Here is a 24,756-nt window from a genome sequence, read left to right on the forward strand (position 1 = left end):
ACTTCTCAGGAGTCTTCCCCACAATTGTGACATTTCTATATGAAAGTCCTATTTTTATTTGATGTTGTGTAACATTAAGAAAATTCATTTTGATTTAATTAGTTTAAAGCCATATTAGTTAAATGAACAAATAAACACCGGATATTCGACTCTCTGTGGAGTTTACTTCTAAATGCAATTACTAAAACAAATTTATGTTATTCTAGACTCTACTTGTATGTTGACTTTACCCAGAACTGACCTGCTTATGTGTGCGAGTGAAATAAACCACAAACAAGAATTAATTTGAAAGATAAAATAATTGCTTTGGCTCATAATAACCTCCAATTACTCTGATGGAAAACTAAACACAAGCTTTTTTTTTTTTATTAAAAAAAAAAACATTTATTTTCCAGTTAATTAAGAGACATGTAGTTATAAGTAGGAACAATGAAATTAATGAGACAAGAAAAATATATATAGTATTTTCTTTTGTTTGCTTATATAGCACACACACTTTAAAATAGAACATAAAAAGATATTAGCAGTTATGATAGGCTACAACCTGAACCGTGGAGACAGATGTAGCATAAAATATGTATAAAATATAACCAAAGTCATCAGATCCCCCTTGTTTTCACAGGAGTTTTTATGGCTTCATTTAATCGGTTTATACAGACAAGAGTAAAGCGCGTTGAAAACATGACTTGCAAAAATTTCAGAAAAAAAAATTACAATTTCACACCAACCCTCCCACCCCCAGTATTATAATAAAACTCCCTCCCTTCCCCTCTTTTACAGAAGTTAGGTGCCATGCTTAGAGCCAGAGTCCAGAATCTCTTTTTTGCACAGAAGCATTCCTCCAATACAAGAATATTACAAAAAGACACTAAAAATTAAGTATTAAAAAAATTCACGCACACACACATACACACACACTCTGCTTAGGGGGGCCAAACAGCCGGGCAGAAGATACAGGCAACGGTAAAACAAGACGGCAGGTTCGATGCGAGTTCCTTATGTGTGACACAAAAACATTCTGAAACTATTTTCTTACACTAAATGTTAAATCACGAGCTATACATAATGAGGACAGAACCTTGGCTTGGACAGGGATCCGTTACAGTAACTTAGTCTAGTACTTTTGAGATCTAACCACAGTGTGATAGTGCAGTAACAAAACCTTTCATTCGCCGGTTTGTAAAGCATAAAAATAATAATAACAATAATAATAAGCATACCCAGAAAGACACAACTCTGAAGTTAAGATTTCCGAAGGAATCTCACGACGTTTCACCGCACAAAGCTCAAAACGAACAGGCTGTAAACATCACGACCAGAGAGTTTGGTGGGATCTGTTCTGCGGAGGGGATCATCCAGCGACAGGTTTCTATAGATCCCAGCCGACCCTGGGATTCAGGAAACCCGTGTTCGACATTTTGAAACAAGACCACTTACAGCAAGAGTGTCGAACAAACCCGGGGTGTCCTTCAGCAGTTCTGAAAACTGGCACAATTTGAGCTTCAGATCTGATCAGAGGGGTCCGATTCGCTTTCAGAACAGATATGAATGGTTTATCACAGTAAAACGATCCACAATGAGCTAACACTGGGGGAACTACAGTAAGAAAAAAGAAAACTGACCTCAGAACAGACTTTTACATTTGAAACCAGATAAATGGTTAAAAAATGCACATTTCTTGTAATCGCATTCTAATAGATACACAAGAATAATAAGAGATAAAGTTTAAAGAACTCTACTATCGTCTTCAAAATCAAATATGACATCCAATTAGATTCGAGTAATCAGTAGATTTAATTTCCGTTTGGAATCAAATTTCTTTTGAATTGATTTATGATGCCTTCAAGTAGGGCTGGATAATATGACTGAAAAACATATCACAATATAAACATTTCATATCAGTCAATATCGATTATTATTGATTAGTTTTTCATTTTAAATATGTAAAATACTGCCAAATTGCTGGCATAATCTTTCATGTTTTATCCACAGTCAAGCTTTTGTACTAACTTTTCCCTTTCACTCCAATTTTTGTTTTTATTTTGCCACGCGGTTCAAAACTGCTTAGAGACAAAACTTTCTCAACAAGATATTTGATCGGTAACAAAACATTGGGTAAGTTGGTTGACGCCATCCATCTTGCTAAGCTAGCCATCAGTAGTTGAGGGACAAACGCCTTCCCTCTGCCTACACCCCCCAGAATGCTGTGCGGTTCTGCATCCGAGTTCACTGAAATTATTGAACGTTCTATTTGATGTATTTTTTGTTGATATCGATCACGTATCCATTCCGATATATATTGCTATTGATTCATAGCCCACCTCTACCTTCTTGATACTATACTGACATCGTTCAGCGAAAATGAAACCACTACTCCAAAACAAACATTAAAGGAAACGCATTACAGTCTGAGAATACCTGTCCGTCATCACCATCATTTGACAGAGAGGGATGAAAGGTAAAGCTTGCCAGCCACAGCACACCATCCCAAACTGAAGTACAGGGAGGAAGGTACCATGTGGCTGTTTCACTCCAAACTGGTGTGATTCACAACACACATGGCCCCCTCCAATAAAAGGGACTACGCTGAAACAGCATCTGAAGACATCTGCCAGGAAGTTAAAGCTCAGGCAAAAACAGGTCACCCATTTGAACAATGACCCTAATTCTACCACCACAAAGTGGTTTATGGAAAGAAATCCTGAACTTTTAACCCAATTCACAGTTTAAAAAACAATTTTACGAGAGTTTTCTAAAATTCACAAACTGTTCCTCATTAAGCTGGCATTTCGCAAACACAAAGTATTGCAGTAACCTTAGCTGAACTAAAACGGGAAATGTTCTGTGTGATTTACAATCAGAAAAGGCATAAAGAATAAGGTTGTGTCTTTTGTATGTGAACATCTGGTTTTAACTGTATTTGCGTTGGTGCACAAAAAAAAACAAAAGCACATTCTCTCCACCTACTGTCTGAAACTAGTAACGCAACACGTTTCAGAGACGTATAAATGCATTAAAAAAACATATCACAGAAACTGCTGCATCCATTTCGGGATGTGATGAGACTGGCCTGGGAGGTTAGGATAAAGCTAAAATGCTGTAAACACTTCAGGTTCAGATGTCAGAGCTCCTGACAAGTCAGCCCTTATTTGGCAGCAGGTGTCTTGGTAAAGGCTGAAGTTGTGAGCTGTGGAAATAAACCACCAAACAGTAGAAAAAAGAAAAACAAAATAGCCAGAGTGCACTGGGTAAAACACTTTCCAGGTTCAACCGTTTCATCTTTTTAAAGCAGCATAATTCAACGCCATTTAGCCTCGAAGACACTTTGAGCTAATCCTTTCAGTCAGCTTTTGATGACTGTAACACATAAACATCTGTCACACCATTGATATCGTTTGGATATGTTAAAGTAAAATAAAAAAAAAGGGAAAAGAGAATGCTGTATTGTTGGACAATTAATATCAACAAAGTGCAAATGCGCCATCTTGTGCTCAAATATCTCGCCACGTGAAGTCTGGTTCCAGTCTCTGATGCCGAGGACAGGCACAGTCCACTGAACCGTGGGGTAGAGTCCTCTGCAACGGTCCAGGTTTTTGGTGGCAGAAACATCCATCTCAAAAAGGTGCAAAAAAAATAAAAAATAAAAATAATAATCACTCCATCTTTATAATTCTTTTTTTAAAAAAAGATGAGATGCACAGAATGGGTAGCAAGGATCCATCTCCACAATATGGATTGGTTTAAAAAAAAACAATGCTGAAAAATTTTACAGCGCGCTCGGCGCGTCTGAGATCAGGTGCATCGTGGAGGCTGTTGGCACAAAAATAATAATAATTATATATAAAAAAAAAATGTTCAACTGAAGAGTCCTGCAGATCTTCTTACACTTGCAAAACAAAAGCAGAGAAATGCGTCCAAGCCGAGTGAGGTGATGGGGAACCCGTGTTTAATAGATGTCCGTCCAACACTGCATGCAAAAACGCCAAGGCTATTAAAGCAATACTGTGGTGCCCTGTGCCAGTGGACTGCGTTTCCAAAAAGGTTCTCTGAATGTGTCCGTGAGGAATCCACTTATGGGAACTGTTGCCATGATGATGAACAAGACCGTTTGGGGTTTTTTTTGTTGTTTTTTTAAGGCATCACTTTAGATGACATGTTTCTCCTGTAGCCTAGAAGAAACAGAATAAATTAGCAAACACTGCTCCTTATTTGTTACTAAACAAATCCAAACCTTGCATCGTCAAGAATTGTCACAATACATTCAAACTTATCAGTCCATGCCTGAAGACACAATGCTTCAAATAAAGAATCAAAAAGCCCATCATGCGTGTGATCATTCATGTTGATCACATGCATGTTGGAATGAAATGGTCTGAGTGGACCTTGATTACCTGGTTAGGACTCACTCTCCATGGTGACGGTTTCACTCTCGGCTGTGAAGTGAAAGCGAAAACACAGAGAGGTACATAAACGTCTAATTAAATCTAGATTAATGCAATAATTTTCATAAAGAGATGCACCGCTCTGATATTAATATATGCATCGGTCCTGATTTGAAAAATGATTTCTACATGGGGTATTGGTGGCAATGAGCCCGATCCATAAGGGCAGATCTATTCTCTCCAGTACTATGCTTTGTGCTGTGAGGTCTTATTTATTTTACATTATATTTAGAATACCTAATTGCACTTTCTGACCATTTGCTTTAGTGCAGTTTGACCAAGAGAGTCAACCTATTGTTTTTGTCAGTTTTCTTATTCATTGTTTATTTTACATTGGCTGTTATACTCCAATGTTTTTGGAGTATAACAATAAAAACATTATACTCCACGTTCCACTGACTGAACAAATTACAGTTGTGTTGCTTTACATGTTTGGCCAGGCTTGTGAATCTATTGATGTATTTAAGTGTGCTGTACTGGTGCACAGTTACCAAACAATTTTGTAATTTTGCATATTTATGTTAAAAAGATAAATGTTTTAAGTCAATTCAGCACTGTTTTTTCTGTATTAAAACGGTGCTAAACCTCATATCTGGATCGCAGTTAAAAAAAAAAAAAAAGTGGATTGGTGCATCCCTCGTTTACCTGATTTGACTAAGTTTTCGGCCGGGTGGTCTTCAGTGTTGTTGGCCTGCTGCTCGTTGCTCAGAAGGCGGTTCTGTGACTCACTGAGGGGGCTCACGGAGACCTCCGGTATGCTGTAAGACGAAGTTCTGTTAGCCCTGCTTTCCAAACAGAAAGAGACAAAATGAAGTATTTTCTGATGTATATATGAACAAAAAAAAAAAAATGTCATCACCATTTATTGGAATCAGGTTGCAGAGTGACAGTGGCCTGCTCTGCATCAGCGTTGACCAATCGGGTGGGAAATGTCAGACCGTCCCCCTGACTGGAGCAAATGGGAAAGAAATTTAAGATTAACAAATTCAATTTAAAAGGGAACAAACTTTGCATGAACTGGAGCCAAATTCAAATATGCTAAAAAGACCAAACCAAAACAAAAAAAAAAAAGCCTGAGCTTAAGCTATTTTCTGTGTCTCCAAAACTGCAAGACCATTACCTGGTGAAGATCGGCAGCAGCCAGTACTGCTTCTGGTCACCGAAGACCTGAGCGATGTTCTTCCGGAAACCCAGAGAAAAACCGTTTTTATCTGAGCCTGTTCTGAAGACTGGCGCTCTGAATGCCTCTGTAGGGAGGACGCAACGCAAAGAGAGAGACCATAAAGTAATAAAACACTGGAACAACATGCATAACCGGTCATAAGCAGGGGAGGAAAAACACAGACAGACTGTCTCATAAGCAAGATCGATTTTGTTCATACCGCTCTTTCTGCTAACAGAAAGAAATAAATTACAGGTTTCTTGAAAGTCTTCATTTCTGTTCATGTCTTTTCAAAGTAAGGTGTTTAAAACTGAAGTGAGAGGAAGTAGTCATTTCAAAGGAAGTTGGAAGGATATCTGCTGATCATTTATAGGCCTTCAGCAGATAATACAAATGTGAAAACATCACATCAAGTTGTTCTGTTTTCTTCTTTCAGCCTCTCTCTGTCATGGGACATGCTGGATAAAAAAAATTAAAATTTAAGGTATAAATCTACATTTTTCTTCTCTTTATGTGAGCAGAAAAAAGTGTCACCTTTTCTTTCTTTTTTTTTTGTTCTTGAAAAAATTCATGAAACAACGGAGTGATGGAAATATTTTAGAAACTATGATGGCTAAATCTCAACTTGATGTGATTCAATAAATTGGGGACCAGTAAAAAAAATCCCAGAACTAAAGAATTTAGAGGTTTTTTTTATTTATTTTTGATTGACTAAGTGCTCAAAACCAATGGTGATTATTGAGTGGGACAAGTAAATGTAAAAATGCTTTCACGTTTTATACTTTTATATCAAGAAATTTTACAAAGTTTGGAATATTTTTTAACTGCATTAGTACCCTGCAAGGCTGCTTAAAATGTCAACAAATCATTGAGTCCATTAAAAATTTTGTTATTAAACATCTTTAAAAAAGAAAAACAAAAAAACTGTTGAATGCATGTGTATGCATTACCTATTGTGGATCTGTTCTTCCCTACGAGCCACAGATGGTAGCTGAAGAGGGAGAGAATACTGATGCAGAACATGGCCGCCACAAAAAACAGAAACAGGACGTGGAATTTGGCAGAGTTATTCAGATCGTTCTGTGGGGAGAGGGAAACGGGGATCAATAACAAATTTACAGGGATGGTAATTTTAGAACGGAGCGAGGGATAAAGCAACGCAGGCAACAGTAGGATGAGAACGGTGTCACTGCATGCGCATCACGATGGCATGCAAAACTCGTGGCTTCAGAGAACGGCTGGGTTACCTTTGGGCAGTTCTCTGCCGATTTCCTACGACAAAGCTTTAGTATAAACAGAAACAAGACCAGTTAGGAACTACAGGAGAAAACAGTCAGAAAACAGGGGAAAAGCAAGCAGACAAAAAAAAAGGATAAACTGGTGAGAATGGAGAGAGAGAAGAGATGAAAGGAACTGCATGTGGAGCGGCTGCAAGAGTGTTTGCTGCTGTTCTAGTGATGTGACTGATGGTTCTGATCGTGGAGAGAGAAAAATCGGAGAACAATGACCCGTTGTGTGCCACGACTTCAGACGAGGAAACTGGGAGAGAACTGGGGTGAAGGGTGAGAGCGGACAGAGGAAAGAAAAATAAAAAGAGACAGCACAGGAGCAGTCAGCGCCATGCACAACCATTTGAGTGGAAGCTCATTCCGAACAGATCTGCATCTGAACTCACACACACGCAAAACACACACAGGGACAACACCTCTGCTTCAAGTACTCACGGTCCAGAACTTTATGAAATACTGTAGAACCGTGGCGGCAATGAACAGACAGTACACCAGCGAGTAGGCCAGGAAGAGGATGAAGAACTTGTAGTTAGAGAAGCCAACACAGTTGTTCACCCTGCACACAGACACATAATTCATTAACAGTCACGTCATTAGACAGAAATTCAACGTTACAAAAAGAGAGTGGAAATTCTGGACTATTAATCAGTAAAAGGCTCCAAAAAATATGAAAAGACCCTATTAAGCATTTTCTATTTATAGAAGAGAGAAAACATTCAATCCCCAATGATAAATTGATCAATAATTGACTAAGCAAGAGAAAAAAATAAAATAAAAATCAATGGCATTCTTAAGGTCTGGCCACGAGTTTTTCAATCGTTGACTGGAAGTGAAGTAAATGTGTCTTACATGTGAAAATACTCGACCTTAATGCTATATCAACATTTTCATACTATTTAAAGTTTTACAGATTCTATCATATTAAAGGCACAGATTCACAAACATGAACTGGAAAGACAACTACTTGTGGGTTTTAAAGTCTTTTACAAACAAAATCTAGAAAAGCAACTACCATGTAAATTTGGCCGCAAGTTTTAACAACCTTTAATTGCAATTACATCTACAAGTTCTTTGGCACATGCAGCTTCGCACCACTACACCCTGACTCTTCTACCCATGAGCAACACTTTTCATGTCTTGCAAAACAAATTAGATTTAGGTCCAGGTCATTGTAACCCATGATTATGCTTCCAAATAAACCAGTCTATTGTAGCTGTGGATGTGTTTAATGGCTCAAGGAGTTTTGGAACTTTTCTAAGGGACTGTAAAACAAGGAAGGAGATCAGATTTACCAAGGACAGTGGTGATCCATCTTCAGCACACACCTTCACAGCAAAACAAAAAACAAATGGTCAAATTACAGAGAGACACACAAACAAAATACATAACAACAAAAAAGAAAGAGTTGACAGGAGAGCAGAATTTCTTGAAGGTAGTCTGGTTCTCTTACATGTCACATGCGGAGCAGTGGTGACACCGGTCCGGCTTGATGACTTGACAACGGTCGCAATAGCGGATCGCTGCAACATGATTCCCACAATCTTTCAGTCATAACTGGGTGACTATGAACTACAGTATATCCCTGTTACCAGCTGGGTGACGCAGCCTTACCTCCGGTGCCCGTGCGAGTGTACAGAGGCAGGGTGGAGGCGGCTCTCCACAGGATCTCCTGCTGGGACTCTGGCCTCTCCTCCTTCTCGTAGCGCTCCTTCTCAGCTTTTGGCAGGCAAAACTGGAACGAAGTGGACATGACGCTTTTATCATCCAGCTGGTTTCAGCATGGCAGGGGATCAGAAGCATGCACACAGAAAGGGAGTGCTATGGGATCTTGTACCTCTTTGGAAGGGTTGGCAGGCTTGGTGAAGATGGTCTTCCAATAAGACCACACAAACATGACGAAAGAGATGTGGAAGAAGATCAGGTAGACAACTGGAGGAGGGGGAGGGAGAATGGATCAGCGGGAGAGTAACACAAACCATCCAGTAAGTGTGCAGAAGCAGAACATGAGTTATGGTAATACCGCTGCTACTCAGACTACAGGCCTGATGAGGATACAGTTATATAATTAATGGGAAAAGACTGCAAATAGGTAGTGCTGATTAAGGAGGAGCTGCCGAGCGACAAGCAAGCAAACTTTTCTGAGCCAGCAAGTCTACAGAGTGCATTACAGCAGACTTCAGGGAGATTGATACGAACAGGTTCAGCTCAGTGAAATACCGTTTGCAACAAATTAAACACTTTTCATCTTTTGCAGTACTTACTCCGCTCTCCCATCATGGTAATGGTGTCTGTAAGAGATACAGAGAAAACATAAATGTTAGAAAATAATCTCAATAAAACAGAAATAAAGAGTTTCTTTCTGCACAATAACAAAAAAAAAGAAAAAAAAAAAACGACAGCTAGAGATTCAAAAGATATTTAAATGGCATTTCAGAATGGGGAAAAAAAGAAAATCAAAGTGGCGAGTTACTGAAATTTCCAGTGATGCTCTTTGACCCGGACTTCCAGAAATATTATGTTCGTTTTAGAAACAAAGATTTTTTTTTTTTATCTCTATCCAGTGTGCTAAAAAGAATAAAACTCCCAAAAGATATTCTTGGGTCAGAGTTATGATCTTAATAAAGGAAAACTTTAGCCAATTAGTGGCTGGTTTAATATTGTACAAATTTTATGTAAAGATCCCTTTTTCCTGGCCAATCAGATTTCCTCTGAAGTCAAACTTACAGATTCTGATTTGGTTTCTCTAACACTTCTCCATTTGTTCCTCAAAGCACATCACAGGATAGCCTGTGTGGGTTTACTCTGGGTACTCCTACTGCCTCCCACAGCACCAAAACATATCTTAATCTTAAACATATACTTGGTTCCTCTAAAATTGTGTGTGAATGTGCGTGTAAGACTGTTTATGCTGTGTGTCTCTGAGATAGATTGGCTACTTGTCCTAAATGAAGCCCTCCTCTGAGCCAATGCCTGCTGGAGGTAGGCATCAGGCTGAGACCCACTACCCAAGCAACCCTGCTAAGCAGGTATGGACAATTGATGGATGGGTCACAATCCATCCATCAATTGGTTGGCCGATTCCAATCTTTGTGAGATAGTTGGTGCATCTTTACTCACATGGCCTCATTTCAGAGTACAAACCAAGCTTCAGCAGTGGGGCTTTCTAGAATTAGCTCATATAAGTTTTGCATAAAATTAAGAGTAATACATAGCAAAATATTAAGCATAAAAGTTAACTCCTGATTAAATAAAGGAGACAAATACGGAGAAATCGCAGGACGCAGTCAGACTTAAATTTAACTTTTGCTTCTTTCAATTTAAAAGAACCTTAAAAACGCGCTCTCCGTTCAAAACGAGCAGAAAACAAGAAATACTAAACCGGCTGTCTTAAAGTGCAGCTGGAGAAACCTTAGGCGGTCCCCGAAACATATCCTTCCTAATGCAGCACAACCCGACGAGATGTCAGACGAACAGACACGAATCCGTGTGCTCGGAGCCGGCTGGCAGGCAGCACCATTGTTGAGCTGCAGCCCATTAACTTCCTGATGGCAGCAACAGCAACAGCAGCAGCAGCAGCTGTGTGTTTGTGAGTGGACACTTCAATGAAAACATGTCCGCCTGAAAAGCCTCTCGGGACGCGACAGAAAGCAGCGAGCCGTCTACTCACACAAACAAAGCTCCACCACGTAAGCGTAGTAGGACCAGCAGACGACAAGGGCGATAAAAATCACAGGGATCCAGGCTAAACCCCGTTGACAGCATCTCAGGACGTGTGTGGGCGCCATCTTTCTCCCTCTCCCTGTTCTTCTGGGAGCAGGGAGTGTTCGAAGTGAAGACGTCACTCACACGTAGCCACACAGGAAGTAGTCAAACTTAAATGAATACGTACACGATTAATTATGATGTTTGAATGACTCCAACAGTAATACCACTGTTTATCACAACCTACAAATTATAACATTTAGACATTTGACTAAGTCAGAGGGTGCGGGCAAATTTTCAACCTTGAAATTGGAAGAATAACTGACAGTCGATCAAGTTGGTGGTTAAAAATATTGTGCAATGTAACGAGACAGGAAGGCCACATATAACATAAAGGAAAAATAGTTTAGTTCAAACATTTTTATTTAACTATAAAAAAAAACTGATTGTATATTATAGTATGGCCAAGTCATAACTGGGCAGTCATCCACAAATCATATTTTGAAAAAATGTTGATTTTTTTTCTTAGTAAATGAATAAAGTTTAGCTGTGAATTTCCTCTAAATTTGAGAAATTATGGAAATTATATGGCATGAACTTCTAGACCCTACTGAGGACTGGGCATCAGCCTCTGGCACTGTTTTCCTTAACTACGCCTCTGCATTATATACCACGGTCCACGAGGGCACAATTTTTATGAACTTTGACCCTGTGCAACGACACATTCATGCGGAAAACTATGTTTCACCTGTTCGCTTTCAGCTCTTAATTCCTCTGCACTCGGTTTCCAAAACAGTCTGGAAAGAAAAGTGGAAGTAAAGCGTCTAGAAACCGAAAGCATAGAGGGGGTAAAAAAAATAAAATGTCTTCCGTGAAGATGAAATTGGATCGGTACCTGACGCGGATCGGGTTTGAAGGACCTCCAGGTGCGCCCAGCCTGGAGCTGCTCCGCTCGGTTCACACCTGTCACCTGCTGTCGGTGCCGTTTGAAGACCTGACGGTGCACAGCGGTGGACAGGTCAAGATGGACCTTCCGGTCCTTTATGACAAAGTCGTGAACCAGCGCAGAGGCGGCTTTTGCTTTGAGAATAACTCGTTGTTCTACTGGCTGCTGACCCAGTTGGGCTTCCAGGTCACTGTGCTCTCAGGTCAGGTGAAGAACTCGGTCACCAGTCGCTACGGGCCCCCGTTTGACCATTTAATCACAATGGTCAACCTCGACGGGAAACGGTGGCTGTGTGACGTCGGTTTCGGCGCTGCTGGTTTTAGTGTCCCGCTTTCGTTGGATACTTGTGGTCCTCAGGAGCAGGGCCACAGAGTTTACCGTCTCAGAAGGATGGACGACATGCACTTTCTGGAGTGGCAAAAGGAGGAAAACAGAGGCGAAGGTGGGGACTGGACGGAGATCTACAAGTTCACCCTGGAACCTCGGCGTCTGGAGGACTTCGCCGAGATGTGCCAGTATCACCAGAGCTCTCCAAGCTCCATCTTCTTCTGCAAGTCCCTCTGCACAGTGTTGAGACCCGGCGGGAGGGTGACTTACATTGGCCGCAGGCTGATTACCACCACATTCCCATCTGAAGCAACGGGATGTGGGCTAGAAACTACAACCAGGGAACTTAAAGATGAAGAAATTCCGGCTGTTCTGGCAGAACACTTTGGAATTGTGCTTCAGTCTCCACTTATTCCAAAGGATGACACAATTACTCCACCCCCAGTTGTATACTGATTTATGGATGTCATAACTTTTAAAGCAAAAATATACACCTACTACAATTTCTGATGCACCGATGAGGTGCTTCCGGTTACCAATTTTTTTTTATAATTTTGTATTTTTTTTTAATTAAAAAGACTAAATAGCAAATAAGAATAAAATGTACACAAGTGTAATTGGCCTAGGAAGTTATTTTTAATTGATCAGAATAGAAAAATAATCATCTCTACATATTGTGTTTAATATTCTTAAAAACTGCAAGGTAGTCTAATTGATTATGGAACACAATGCAAGTTATTTTTATGCATATGATGAATTGCAATAATCAACCTAATCTAAGTACATAAACTTAGATTGGGTTTTGAGTATTTGAACTGGCAATGACCAATTAACTGAGTGAAAAATTGCAGAAATTGTGATTAGAGCAATAACATTTGGTTGATCAATAAGATTTTACATTTTTGTAATTTAATGATTAAAATAAAATTATGCATCCTAATTTTACCAGATGTCTTTGCTGAGCAATCACACACACACACAGATTTTGCTGAAAACAGAAAATATAAACTGTCACTTTGATTTAATAAATTATACATACAGGTTTTAAGATGTACAATGGTCATTGCATTAATCCACAACTGTCCTTTTCCTTAAGACAAAGTCTGCTTTCAAAGTATTTACACATGTACAATTTATGAGGCAGCGCTTCACAAAAAGCAAGGCATGAATGACAATACACATGATGTTTATACCCTCTACAGTTACCCTGTGCAGAGGGGGGTCTACAATGGGTAACTGGTGCAAAAACGTGGCACACATTGGACACAAAGATGTTACTCTGCGATGGGGTTGGAGGTTGGGATAGAGTTTGCTCTGCTAGATTTTCGTTCGTAGTTGACAAGCCTCTGACCAACCAGGTACCTGCATTGGGAGAACACATGTCAGAATTAACTTTTTTCTACAACCTGTTAGATCTGAAGAATAAAAAGCATTTTATGTTTATATTCAGACATAAAATGCTAAATGTTTCAATAGAGACCAAATTAAAATAAGAGTCTTAGAAATTATTATACAAATAAAGATTTTAGAATTGTTAAAAAAAAATTATGGAAGACAAAAATTCATACTTGTCATTTTTGATGTGCTCATACAGTCGTTTAAACTGTCTGATCTGGAAAGACAGGATGCCGATGAGTGACACCACCATCAGGAGGAATGGATAGATTCTCCTCTGCATCAGGATCTCCATTTCAGGAGTAACACCTGGAGACAAATACAAGTATATGGTCTTCACTTCTCTCCTGACTGAAAGCGATCACAAGAATGAGGCTAAAGCGTGTTGACGATGAGAAAAGTAGTTGGATGGAAGATGGAATTTGTTCATAGACAATTAGTAAAACTCTAGGGGAGGCGAGTGGGAGGGGCAAGGACCCATGTACATATGTGAGTCTGTATATGCTGTTTATATATTGTGGAGAAGAAAAAGTGTCAGACTCCAGGCTTCAAGTGCTGCTGTCCTGCAGTTTCTAGATGTGCCACAGGTACAAAACACTGGAATGAAATGGCTTAATTACTTCCTCCTTGTGTAGATCAGCGCTCCAGAGCCTTGCTAATAGGTCATTATAATTGTTCTATTCAGTTGTGGTGCAGCAGAGGCACATCTAAAAGTTGCAGGACAGCGTCCCTTGAGGATTGGAGTTTGACACCTGTGGTCTAAAGTGATAAAAATAAAAATCATTTCTAATACTGACCGACAGCAGGAACCACTCCGGCAGCAATCACATACGGCACACACAGGGACAACAGCAGGACTGAGATAACAGGAGCTGCCAGCTTTCGGATTATGAATTGGAGATCAATGTTGCGAATTCCATTTGCATAAACCTGTGAAGAGGAGGAGAGTTAACAGGATTCAGCTCAAAGCTCATTGGGGCTTAACAGAAAGCTCCATGTTGTCTTGCTTTACAGAAAAACAACATGAACAGGCAATTTAATCTCAGTCAGCAGAAATTAGGAAATTTAAAAAGGCTCAGATTTATATTTTTTATTCATTAATACTCTACCTGCTCAATTACAGCCTTAAGCCACCACTGTGGGCCCATGAGGGTGATGGCTGCAATGATTTTGGCATGGAGAACTCCAAGAGCCCAATCCTGAAAGTAATATCACGACATGAGCATATAAGAACTTCTTAATGCACGTTTAGGTGAAAAATTGCTGAGATGACAATCTGGTATGCATATACAATCCTACCTGCCAAGGATAGAACAGAGGAGTTTGGTCTAGAGGTACTCTTAGTGGGGCCACAATCACCAGTTCAAACAGCAGCCCCAGTAACAGTGGGATGACTCCAGCAACCAGCAAAGCCACAACCAGGGTCTTCAGGATCTACATGAGTAATATCAGAAACAAAGACAAGGGTGAGTCTACTAGTCTTTCACAAAAAATTGTATCACTGGATAAAAAATGACAGAGAAGCAACATTCTGACTTTTTTTTCTCCAAAAGTTTAATGACATTTTGTGTAACTTTGGATAAATACTTTGTCCAACTTTGCAGGAAGTTTAGTTTCATTCAGACTGAAAATAATACACAATTGCTCTAAAACAGTTAAGAAACACATTTATAAATGTCTCTTTAAATACGTTTGCAGCATGAAATTTGATTAACACATTTTTAGCTACATGGGCCAAAGATGTCAATGTATAATACATATTTTCTTTAAATTGTAAACCACAACAAACAATTATATATTGATTTTTTCAATTCTAGCTGCTCAAAAATTAATCAGATGCTTATTTTATAGAAAGCAAGTCACAGCACTTTAGAAAGCTAATAATTCCCACTGCTCCTGTTTGCTTATTAAAACTAAGCTTAAAACTCCACTGCTCACCATGAGTGTCCATTCCTGGACTTTGTGCATGATTACGATCCGTCCCTGTGGCATCCACGCCAACAACACAGTGACTCCACGCACCGAGAGCCAGCAGACGTACAGACCACACGCTGCTGTGTACAGTTCATGGATTTTAGAGTTTCCAGTCCAGAAAGACATAAGCCAGCGGCCTGTAAATACTGAAACATACACATGGCAGAGCAATTATTCACATCACAGCCAACTTTGTAGTGGTAACAAAGAAGAAAAAAAAGACTCTCCTCACTTATCATAGTTCAGAAAAGGCTTCTCATTATGTGTATATATGAAAGAGACAGACCTTTCATTATGGTTTGGGTGGAGTTCAACAAAGTAGTAATTTATCTGTTAGTGTAGTTGTTTGACATCACTCCTTACCTGGTAGAGTTAAGCAAACCAGACTGGCCAATAGTAGAGTGATACACATGAAAATAATAAGGAGCACAATCTAGGGAAGAGAGGACAAACCACATAAGTAACTTTCATATTTTACAACAATTCAGAAACATTAGATTTTCTTACATTTTAAAATAGGAGAAAGGGGAAAAAACATTTTATGACTTTCTCTGTTGGAATCTTTAGGATGTACAAATTACCCCTAATTCGTACAGAAATTATTAGAAATCTGTGCACACTGCAAAAACACAAAATCTTACCAAGCATTTTGTCTAGTTTCCAGTGCAAATATCACAAGTCACTTTTCAGCTAGATGTCGGAGCTTGTAAAAAATAGCACTAGTTCTAGTTCAGATCATTTCATTTATGACAAGATATTTTCCCATGTTAGAAGGGAAATAAGCTGCCAGTGGATGAAACTAGTACTTTTCCATCAATATTAACAAATTATTGACTTGAAACAAACTCGTATGTCTTTCTGAAAGTTATTTGCATATGAGTTGGTTAAATTTCAAGTGTGCTAAGATATTTGCACTACAAACTAGGCGAAAATACTTTGTAAGGGTTTGTGTTTTTCAGAGAGGTGAAAAATTTCAAATATGATGGAGTATGCTAGAGATGATTGTAAAGTAATCAGAGGATTGTCTCACTCTGAAAGGGAAGCGCAGGGGTCGGTGGTATGGCTGGAAACCCACTGGCCCCCCCTGCTGCAGGATAGCCTGATGTGCTGCATGCAGTCCTTCACCCACAGCTGGGGCTGGGTTGTTGTTGTTGTTATGAGGACCGTGGGGAGGGTTGTTATTGTTGTTGTTGTTTGCAGGCTGGTTGGCATCATTGTCCTCCTGTTCACCGAGGAGGTAGGAGTGGAGATCTCTACAGACAGAAAGGAGAGGTTGATCAGCAGCAGGATTAAAAGGACACCATATGTTGCTAGTTGATGACATACCCTGATGTGTCTGTAGTAGAAGTACAAAAAAAAAAAAATGTAAAAAAAAGATTTATTTGAACGTAGTGTGTAATTGTGAACCGGAGGGAAACAGATGTGGTTTTAAATTTTTTGTAATGTCTGGTGTATATCTGTATTCCTTTAATGTGTGTCAAAAGCTGATGAGGACTTTCCTCACACAAGTCAGCCAACTGTGACTACCTCATTCAGAAAAGGCTCGGTAAGGCCAACAGATGTCTAGGTAACATCTTGAATTGTTTTGTGAAAGGGGCTCGTGGTTGTCCATGGAGACAATCAGTCCAAGGCGATGTGCAAAGTTTAACCACAAGTTGGATTTTGCATGCAAGTATAAACCTTCGTCTCTTTTGTCAAACTACTGATGTGAATTATTATGGCTTGATTAATGCTCTTGCATAAAAGCCAGACTTTGTGATGCTTCAACCTGAGCTGTGAATCTCTACAGCTCCTCCAGATTTACCATTGGCCTATCAGCTGCTTCTATGATGATACTCTGCTTGCCCAGCTCATTAACCATGATTTGATTGTTCTGTGGCTGTGCCAGACTCTTTGTATTTTCTGGAGATGAACTGAACCGATCTCAACCAAATGTTTAAATCACCACCTAATTTTGCTTCAAACATATCCACAGTTTTATGATTTTGTTTACCCACAAATGTAGTTGAGCAAAAACAAAACCTTCACAGAACAGTTGTATTTATAGGGCGTAGGGTTAAATTACACACTGATCAATTCACTTCCTTAATCAGATGACAGTTTGTTAAAATGGATTTTATTTTCGACATTAGAGTACTATGGTTGACAAAAAAAAAATAATGTAACACGTTTCAGATTAACATCTGCAAACCTTGTGAAAACCATGTGTAATTTCCCCTCAACTTCAAAACTCTGCACTAGTTTGTCGCCTTAAAATCCCAAGGTGACAACATGAGAAAAAAAATGAAAAGTGGTAGAAAAGGCCATAGGAAAGCACTGTACATGTTAATTAACATTTGTGATGAGCACGGAAACTATCAACATTTTAAGTATTAATGCTGTTCAGGATTTGACTTACAGTAAATAGCCAGCACTGACTGTCCAGGCTCTGACCAGACCTTTCAGCCACTGGCGAGTGTGTCCTTGCTCTAACAGGGCCGGGAGGACAACCTGAAGTAATAAGAGCTCCAGAGACAGCTCACTGACAGGGGCGTCACTGAAAGACAAGATGTAAAAAATAATTACAGAATGACTTGATGATGTTCTCCAAACAACTCATTTACCAGAATATTTATTTGTTTCTAAAGCACAGACTCATTCAAAACAAACAAGTTACAACAAATGTTTTTGTCCTGCCCCTTGTTGACTATACTCTCAACATTTTCTTTTTTGTTCACAAACTCAAGAGAAGAAGTTGTGTGTTTCTGCACGAGAAAGGAAGTGGTTTGTCAAACCACTTTAGATGCGGGAAAAGAACAAGTTGCATTTCTGTAAAATGTGATCTAAAATTTCGCTCTGTTCGCCATTTACCTGTAGAGCATTACGTTGTACGGGAGGAAAGTGGGCATCAACACTTTTATAAGTCTGATGGGCAGCCACAGCATCAGCAACACAATTGAGCCAAAGACCACCACAGACAAGATGAACCGCCGCAGGTGTCTATAGATGGGTAAATGAATCATTTCCTGAACTGGATTGAAGTCCGGGTCATTGAGATTTCTTAAAAACCAGAGCACTCCGGGCCTCAGAACCTGATGGACATGGATTTTATGTTAATATCAATTTCATGTGAAATGACTGTAAGCTGAAATACACAAAAAAAGACCAGGTCTCACCTCTCTTAGAAGCAGAATGAAAGACGCAAAGTAGAACACGTAGACCATACCCACAAGCCAGTGCAGGAACATGGTGGTGCCAGGTGCTGACTTGAAACTCATTTCTCTGTCTTTCAATGAGGCATCAAACATTTCCTACAGAGACAGTGATATTATAAAACAAAAATAACTAATCCTATTTTGGGTCTAATAAATCAAAGGCTTTCAAGGCATTAACTCAGAGAATTAGAATTTCTTACATCTGACCCACAAGCTACTGCAAGTAGGCATTTTAAGGTTAATAAAACTATCAGAATACAGCTTATCAGAATACCATAAAAAGCTTTTCTTTTTATAGTCCAGATTCGGCCTCTAAAGTGAACTATCAAACACCCCTTAGCATAAAATAACATCTGATTCTATTCTTGATATCTTGCATAAGAGTCTTACCAGAGAGCAGATGTCGAGCCACCAGCCACAAATCAATGGGAAAACTCCAATCTCCACGACAACCAGCAAAGAAACCTTTGACAGAGCATGTTTATTTCAGTCTTTTTAATTCATTCAATTTTATACACATTCATCTCATTCCATTACCAGTTATAATGCATGGCTGCAGAGTTAATTCAGTTTATAATGGCAAGTTATCCAAAGATTGCATCCAATCCTATCTGAATTTTAAAAAATTACTGTACCACCAAAAAACACAAACATAAACCTGAATCATCGTGTTTGATTCAGAAGAACTGCTGTAGCTTTATGAAGTGGAAAGGTTCACAGTGGTTTCAATTACATCGAGTCATATCACACAGTACATGTGTATGGGAAAGTGTACACTGTCAACACAAGAACACCAAGTATGCAAATATCACGAGGTCAAAGTATGCAGCGTATGTGGACAGTGTTTCAATAACCATGAGAATGCACTACAGAAAAGCCATCTGGTGAGGGGATAACATGAATAAAACAATTCAAAGAGCAGAAGCTCCTGTCATTACGGATAAAAACTGTAGAATGCTTTGTCATTTCTATTGGGTTGTACTTTATTTGCAGCCTACCACACCTGGAAAACTTGTGGAAATATATATTTTCCCACCATTTATTATAGAAGGCTGCCATTCGGTTTTGTCAGGGTCACTCGGTTGCATTCAAAATGGTAAGGTAAATAAACCAGATATATGGAGTAATGTCCAATATTATAAGAATTTAACACCCATAAAGACTCTGACTAAACTCTGTTTATTCTATGAATACAACAAAACTGCACAATAAATAGTTTTTTTTCTATATTCTCACTTTGTTTATATTGGAAAAAAAATTATAAAAATCAGGCCTGCGTTGCTGTAGAAACACAGAAAAGGAGTACATATTTACATATACAGGTATAAAAAAAAACAAAGCAGAAAGGCATTCAGAGAGGTTACCTTGACAACAATGTAGCAGACTCCCAGGAGACGCCGGGAACGTTGGAACCTGACCAAAGCAGCAAGTCCCTAGAATATTCATTAAGGTTATCTTTCGGTTGAAAGATTAATCTATTAGAATTTATTGTGAATATTAAACATTTGACATGGGTTATTGATCTTAAAACAAAGGATACATGACACAGGATGAGAGTCATGGCCAGCAGTATGTAACCCACAATCGTCGTGATTAGGCCCTCAAAGTGAGATGCTTGGACCTAAAGTATAGTGTCACCAACAACAAAAGATTAAATCCTACAGCATTCATAACTGTGTCTTATATTGGGATAAAGTAAAGGTGAAGTCTTACATATTCCTCGAAGCCGAGGCCAACAACAGAGAAGTGTCCAATGTGGTAGGGACAAAATGCTAATAAGCAAAGAGCAAAAGTGTACGGTAAATATTTTGTAACAAAAAAATAAACAACAAGAGTATTATGGTTAAGTGCAGTTTTTAATTATGTTTGTTACAGTCGACTCACCAAATACCAGAATAAAAAGTGTGTTGAGAGACACCACCCAAAACACATGCTCCTATTAAACAAAGACACGTCGTGTCAAGGGGAAAAGCTTTTGTTGGATATTATAAGTAATTATTAATAAGATAATAAACAGATCACATAGAAATGTAATGTAAATATAAATTACCAGAAACACAAGGGAACCATCCAGACCAAGCATCTAAAAGGGAAACAACAGTTACAAGTTAATGTGGTACAGGATGACGTTTTAGACATAAAGGATTATTGATTTTATGCTGTTACCCTTTCCCATGTGAGTTCCTCTGCTGCTCTGTCCCACTCCAAGGCATTCCAATTCATGTCATCTAAAGCAAAAACATTGTAAAACACTCAAATAAAGCAAACATTATTATTTTGTCACCATTTTGCAGAAAAATATCTGCAAAGGAATTAAGACGAAAGGAAATTTGTCTTCAGAATTGACAAATGTATAATAAAAAATTGTTTTGGGAAAATTTCGACTCCAAAATATGTGCCTTGGGAACATAATGTTAAAAAAACAATACATATTTATTCTTGGTGAAATATTCTGCATTTGTAGCTGCGAATACAGAACATTTGTATTCGCTACAACAGAGAAAATACAGATACTTTGCTTAGTCTTTCAAAATAAACATATTTTGAATCGCAAAACTCTACAGCTTCAAGGAAAGCTTTGCTGTTTTACAGAATAATAACCTAAACTTTTACATGGTGCATGCTGAGACTTATTTTTTTTTTGGACGTAACAACTTGGTAATAAGTAAAGTCACAATTGCTCTAGTTTTAAAGTCAAAATTAAACAAAACTTGTTTTTCTGTTTTACTTGAAGCATTAATATATTATAAATTATACGCAAACCTTGAGCTCCATTATTGGCCTCTCCATCTTCTGCAGGTGCACCCTCTTCTTCCAGCTCAGGGTCATCAGGCTGGTCTGGAGGGCCATCAGGGGGTTCAGGCTCAGCCTCATTTTGAGCCGGAGGATCAGCTGGGTCTTGTTGGGCCCCAGGGGGCTCATCAGCTGCTCCCTGACCTTGAGCTTGACCCTAAGGGACCAACAGGACTATTAAATCCAAGGATATTGAATGATTCGATATCTGACTAACTGAAGAATGAGAAATCATAATATATAGTTTTTACTATGTACAGTATGTTGAAATGATTAGCCTATATTTGCAGGTGGTGAAAACATAAATTACCTGCACTTTATACTATTTCAGTAATCAAGAAACATACAATTGATATATTAGTCTATAAGTTTCTAATGTCCACTTTTTTATACATGAAGTTGTGCACCTCATTGGCTTGTCCAGCAAGGTTGGGAGGCGGAGGCTGGTGCTGTTCCAACCACTGGGGGGCTCCACCATGGACAATCTGCTCTCTGAGCCACACCAGACTGATGAATGCACACAGAGTGCAAGTGACAACAAAACAACCCTGAAGGCAGTCTGCGAGGAGGTTGTCTCTGCAGAAATGCAACGGAAACATGTAAACAAAAGTCTATTAAAGCAAACAACAGCAACTAAACTACAAAATTCAAAACAGGGAATTATCCCTTTATAGGAAATGATTTCTTCTTACGTAGAGAGCATGTCCAACGGCAGTGTCAAAAGAGAGCTCACAGAGCCGGTAAAAAGACACTTATAGATGCGACCTGAAAATAAAGAGATTACAGTATTATTTTCAGATGTGACGTGAAAATAAAGATATTTTTATAAGAATAAAACTAATAAAAATTTGTTTTATCCTTATAAAATTTTGTAAGATTTTTATTAATACAGTTTTGAACTGATTCAGTCATTCTGATGCTTTATGCTTATTTTTTCTTAACTAATGAGACACAGAATGACTTCTCTCTTGTTTCTAAAGGTGTGAGAAGCTAAAAGCTACATCAGTTAAAAGTTAAATAACTTTTCAGCACTAGTCAGTTAATCCTGGTGAAGCTTTTCCAATGGGAGTCTCCTGTTGATTTGATTACACGATAGGTGTGGTACAGTGGTTGTGAGGTAATCCCTGTTTTGGACCGTGATGATTCCTGTGCGTGCCTCTGTTGGTTCTTACTGCCCTGGGTAAACCATCAACACCTACTAATTTACTAACGCTCACACTCCAAACTTTAATTAATTGGTTTATTTGTTTTGGGTAAAATCTGAATCATTTTAAGTAAAAAAAACCCCAAAACAATAATAACCTGCCAAAAATATTTTTGTTTCCCTTTTTTGTCAATTTTCTAACAAGGCAAGTTATGACAGAATATTACTTACAAGCAGTGAGAGGAACCACTCCAAGCCATGCGAAGGCAACCAGTGTGTAATGGAACCAGTAGCGGATGGCTGTACCCACACTGGTCAGCAGGCCAGCACAGATGTCCTGGATGGGCAGACGTGAGGGCATATCTGGGGAGTAGACTGAAGTGGGAAGAAAAAGAAAGTTAGATTTCTTGACAAGAGTAAAACACTCTGTTCCCAATTCATATTGTTTGAATGCATGACTCAAGCTAAAGAAATATCACTAATAATAGGGCCTAATGCTGTATAGTGCTATCTATACTCAACTAGTAAACATGTTGAGAACTAACATATTAATGGACAGACTTACTTGGTGTGAAAGCAAATCTGTGCTTGCATAATTCACAGTACTCCTTCCTGCTGTGTTTCAGCCACTGGACCAAACTGCAGATGTTAGAAGAAAAATAAATAAATACAAAAAAGCAGGTGGTCCCAGAAATATAATGCACAGTACTCATATTGACAGAAAACCACAATATCTGAACATCTAAAAACAGAAAACTGCCATTAATATTAGGTGTATTGGTACAATGAAAACACTCTCAGCTTGATTTGTTTATAAATTTCTGGTTTAACTTAACATAACCTTGTTATATTATTATTGAAAAAGTTGCTCAGATCAGATTTAAATACCTATTGAAGACACCTGCTTCATTATTCAAGAATATAACATTTTCACCCAACACAATCAGGCTTTAATGGATTCAATATTTGAATAATGAAAAAAAGGTTAACCAAAAGACCTCTCTGTTAAAAAGTATATAGGCCAATTGTTAATTTACACACTTGCAAAAATAAAAAATAAAAGATATCGGACTAGAGGATTCAGTCTGACACATACCATTCCTGGTGGATGAATTTGATGCTGCCAGTGCACACACATGGATGGTACAGGGGTTTGTCTGGGGTCCCCTCAGAGCGACACACACGGCAAATATCCGCTGGACAAAAAAAACAAAAGAAAAACACACACACACAGACCGTGAGACCAATTGATATTGCTAGAAATAAAAACAATTACTAGATCTCAGTGTAAAATGTTTCTTAACTTTTAAATAAAAACAATGTTTTGGATTAAAGATTTAAGATATGCACAGAAAAGTTATTACATACAGATTCAATTGGATTCAGGGAGAAACTAAGGGTGAGTCATATACACTACAATACTACAATACATACAATTACAGGTTGACATAAATTTCCCTCATTCCGTTCCTATGGTTTTAAAATCTGATTAATCTGATTCATTGATTTATCTATTTACTGGATTAAGATATAGATCAAGGCAGTGTACTTGACTACAATGCAAAGCTAAGCTTAAAGACAAATAACAGTAAAGTGATGACATCATCCGTAATTTCTGTTGTTGTTTTTTCCAACGCTCTCAACATCAAATACATTTCAGCCAAATCTACTATCACACGGGGCTTTGTTACACAAAAATAGCATTTGATAAAGGTCTCATTCCTTCTGGAATCTACCTAACACTTCACTGACAGCCGCTGCTAATCATCTGCCATTAGGAGAGCGGCTCGGGAGCAGCAGGTTTATTTCTAAAAGATGAATTTCCGAAGCCGAATGCTGTTAACCACCGATTCGAAAGCAACAAGAGACTCACCTTCTTCGGCAGTGTCCATGTTATTGACTAAACACCGAATACTTTCTCTAATAGAGTAGCCTCGTACCGTGAACCCATTAACGGCACAGGCAATATCGCCGACCTAGCTGTGTTAAGCTAGCGACACGACTGTATCCTACGGTTCGGATGCATTGGCAGTCGTGAAATGGTTTCCCAGCAGTAAACACCGAAGTGTTTGTTGCGTTCTGTCCTTTCACTCTGAATACCTAATCTCTGGTGTGGAAAATGTTTCTATTCCACAGTAGACCGAAACTCTGGAAAATTGTGTTGCTAAATCGAGAGCTTGGATCTGTTCGACAAAAAGGCTAACTGCTAAACGAAACGGCGCATGCGTAAAGCGTTAGGGTATTGTTCGTAACTGAGTCGCTGCTGTTTACCAGCTCGTTTAAATGAACGGCAGAATCTGTTTATTGTGAAAGGCGTACAAGCGGAAAAATACAAATAAAAATATAGATATGTAAATGTCGTAATAGAGAAATCGATATGTAAGCAAA

At 38.7% G+C, this 24,756-nt stretch overlaps 3 protein-coding genes across 5 annotated transcripts; 1 reads left to right on the forward strand and 2 right to left on the reverse strand.

Moving 5' to 3' along the window:
* Nucleotides 1-366: 366 nt before the first annotated feature.
* On the reverse strand, nucleotides 367-11,514 carry LOC129364762 (palmitoyltransferase ZDHHC20-B-like). 3 transcript variants are annotated; one of them, XM_055037622.1, is made up of 16 exons: nucleotides 11,491-11,514; nucleotides 11,344-11,392; nucleotides 10,561-10,765; nucleotides 9,155-9,181; nucleotides 8,728-8,822; nucleotides 8,505-8,625; nucleotides 8,344-8,413; nucleotides 8,186-8,218; nucleotides 7,329-7,449; nucleotides 6,852-6,887; nucleotides 6,555-6,684; nucleotides 5,563-5,689; nucleotides 5,302-5,391; nucleotides 5,088-5,200; nucleotides 4,392-4,433; nucleotides 367-4,169 (listed from the first exon to the last, which is right to left on the reverse strand). In XM_055037622.1, the coding sequence occupies exons 3-15, from the start codon at nucleotides 10,676-10,678 to the stop codon at nucleotides 4,396-4,398; spliced, it is 1,119 nt and encodes a 372-aa protein (XP_054893597.1). In that variant the 5' UTR covers nucleotides 10,679-10,765; nucleotides 11,344-11,392; nucleotides 11,491-11,514; the 3' UTR covers nucleotides 367-4,169; nucleotides 4,392-4,395. The 3 variants fall into 3 exon arrangements, with proteins under 3 accessions (XP_054893597.1, XP_054893599.1, XP_054893598.1); XM_055037624.1 differs by lacking the exon at nucleotides 6,852-6,887; XM_055037623.1 differs by lacking the exon at nucleotides 6,852-6,887 and having other exon boundaries at nucleotides 5,088-5,224.
* On the forward strand, nucleotides 11,291-12,813 carry LOC129364763 (arylamine N-acetyltransferase 2-like). Its single transcript, XM_055037625.1, has one exon. The coding sequence runs from the start codon at nucleotides 11,458-11,460 to the stop codon at nucleotides 12,322-12,324; it is 867 nt and encodes a 288-aa protein (XP_054893600.1). The 5' UTR covers nucleotides 11,291-11,457; the 3' UTR covers nucleotides 12,325-12,813.
* A 59-nt stretch (nucleotides 12,814-12,872) lies between these two features.
* Nucleotides 12,873-24,583, reverse strand: LOC129364761 (E3 ubiquitin-protein ligase MARCHF6-like). Its single transcript, XM_055037621.1, has 25 exons — nucleotides 24,242-24,583; nucleotides 23,465-23,564; nucleotides 22,934-23,007; nucleotides 22,600-22,743; nucleotides 21,917-21,989; nucleotides 21,632-21,800; nucleotides 21,195-21,381; nucleotides 20,598-20,659; nucleotides 20,482-20,514; nucleotides 20,316-20,367; nucleotides 20,145-20,203; nucleotides 19,972-20,052; nucleotides 19,796-19,864; nucleotides 18,822-18,896; nucleotides 18,393-18,527; nucleotides 18,088-18,308; nucleotides 17,636-17,773; nucleotides 16,268-16,490; nucleotides 15,601-15,670; nucleotides 15,202-15,383; nucleotides 14,563-14,697; nucleotides 14,373-14,462; nucleotides 14,061-14,193; nucleotides 13,437-13,572; nucleotides 12,873-13,230 (listed from the first exon to the last, which is right to left on the reverse strand). The coding sequence occupies exons 1-25, from the start codon at nucleotides 24,258-24,260 to the stop codon at nucleotides 13,143-13,145; spliced, it is 2,748 nt and encodes a 915-aa protein (XP_054893596.1). The 5' UTR covers nucleotides 24,261-24,583; the 3' UTR covers nucleotides 12,873-13,142.
* Nucleotides 24,584-24,756: the final 173 nt, after the last annotated feature.

The sequence above is a fragment of the Poeciliopsis prolifica genome, unplaced genomic scaffold, assembly GCF_027474105.1.
Source record: "Poeciliopsis prolifica strain line A6 unplaced genomic scaffold, Auburn_PproV2 SCAFFOLD012, whole genome shotgun sequence".
Taxonomy (NCBI): Eukaryota; Metazoa; Chordata; class Actinopteri; order Cyprinodontiformes; family Poeciliidae; genus Poeciliopsis; species Poeciliopsis prolifica.

Excerpts from the sequence above, each read along its gene's own strand:
- LOC129364762 (XM_055037622.1), bottom strand. The coding sequence starts at position 10,678 with ATGGCGCCCACACACGTCCTGAGATGCTGTCAACGGGGTTTAGCCTGG. Across the intron at positions 6,888-7,328 it reads ATTTCATAAAGTTCTGGACC|CTTTGTCGTAGGAAATCGGC; the intron begins GTGAGTACTTGA and ends TTTATACTAAAG. Across the intron at positions 5,201-5,301 it reads CAACCTGATTCCAATAAATG|CATACCGGAGGTCTCCGTGA; the intron begins GTGATGACATTT and ends TTCGTCTTACAG.
- LOC129364763 (XM_055037625.1), top strand. The coding sequence starts at position 11,458 with ATGTCTTCCGTGAAGATGAAATTGGATCGGTACCTGACGCGGATCGGG.
- LOC129364761 (XM_055037621.1), bottom strand. Across the intron at positions 13,573-14,060 it reads CGGAGTGGTTCCTGCTGTCG|GTGTTACTCCTGAAATGGAG; the intron begins GTCAGTATTAGA and ends ATTTGTCTCCAG. Across the intron at positions 13,231-13,436 it reads GAGCACATCAAAAATGACAA|GTACCTGGTTGGTCAGAGGC; the intron begins GTATGAATTTTT and ends CTCCCAATGCAG.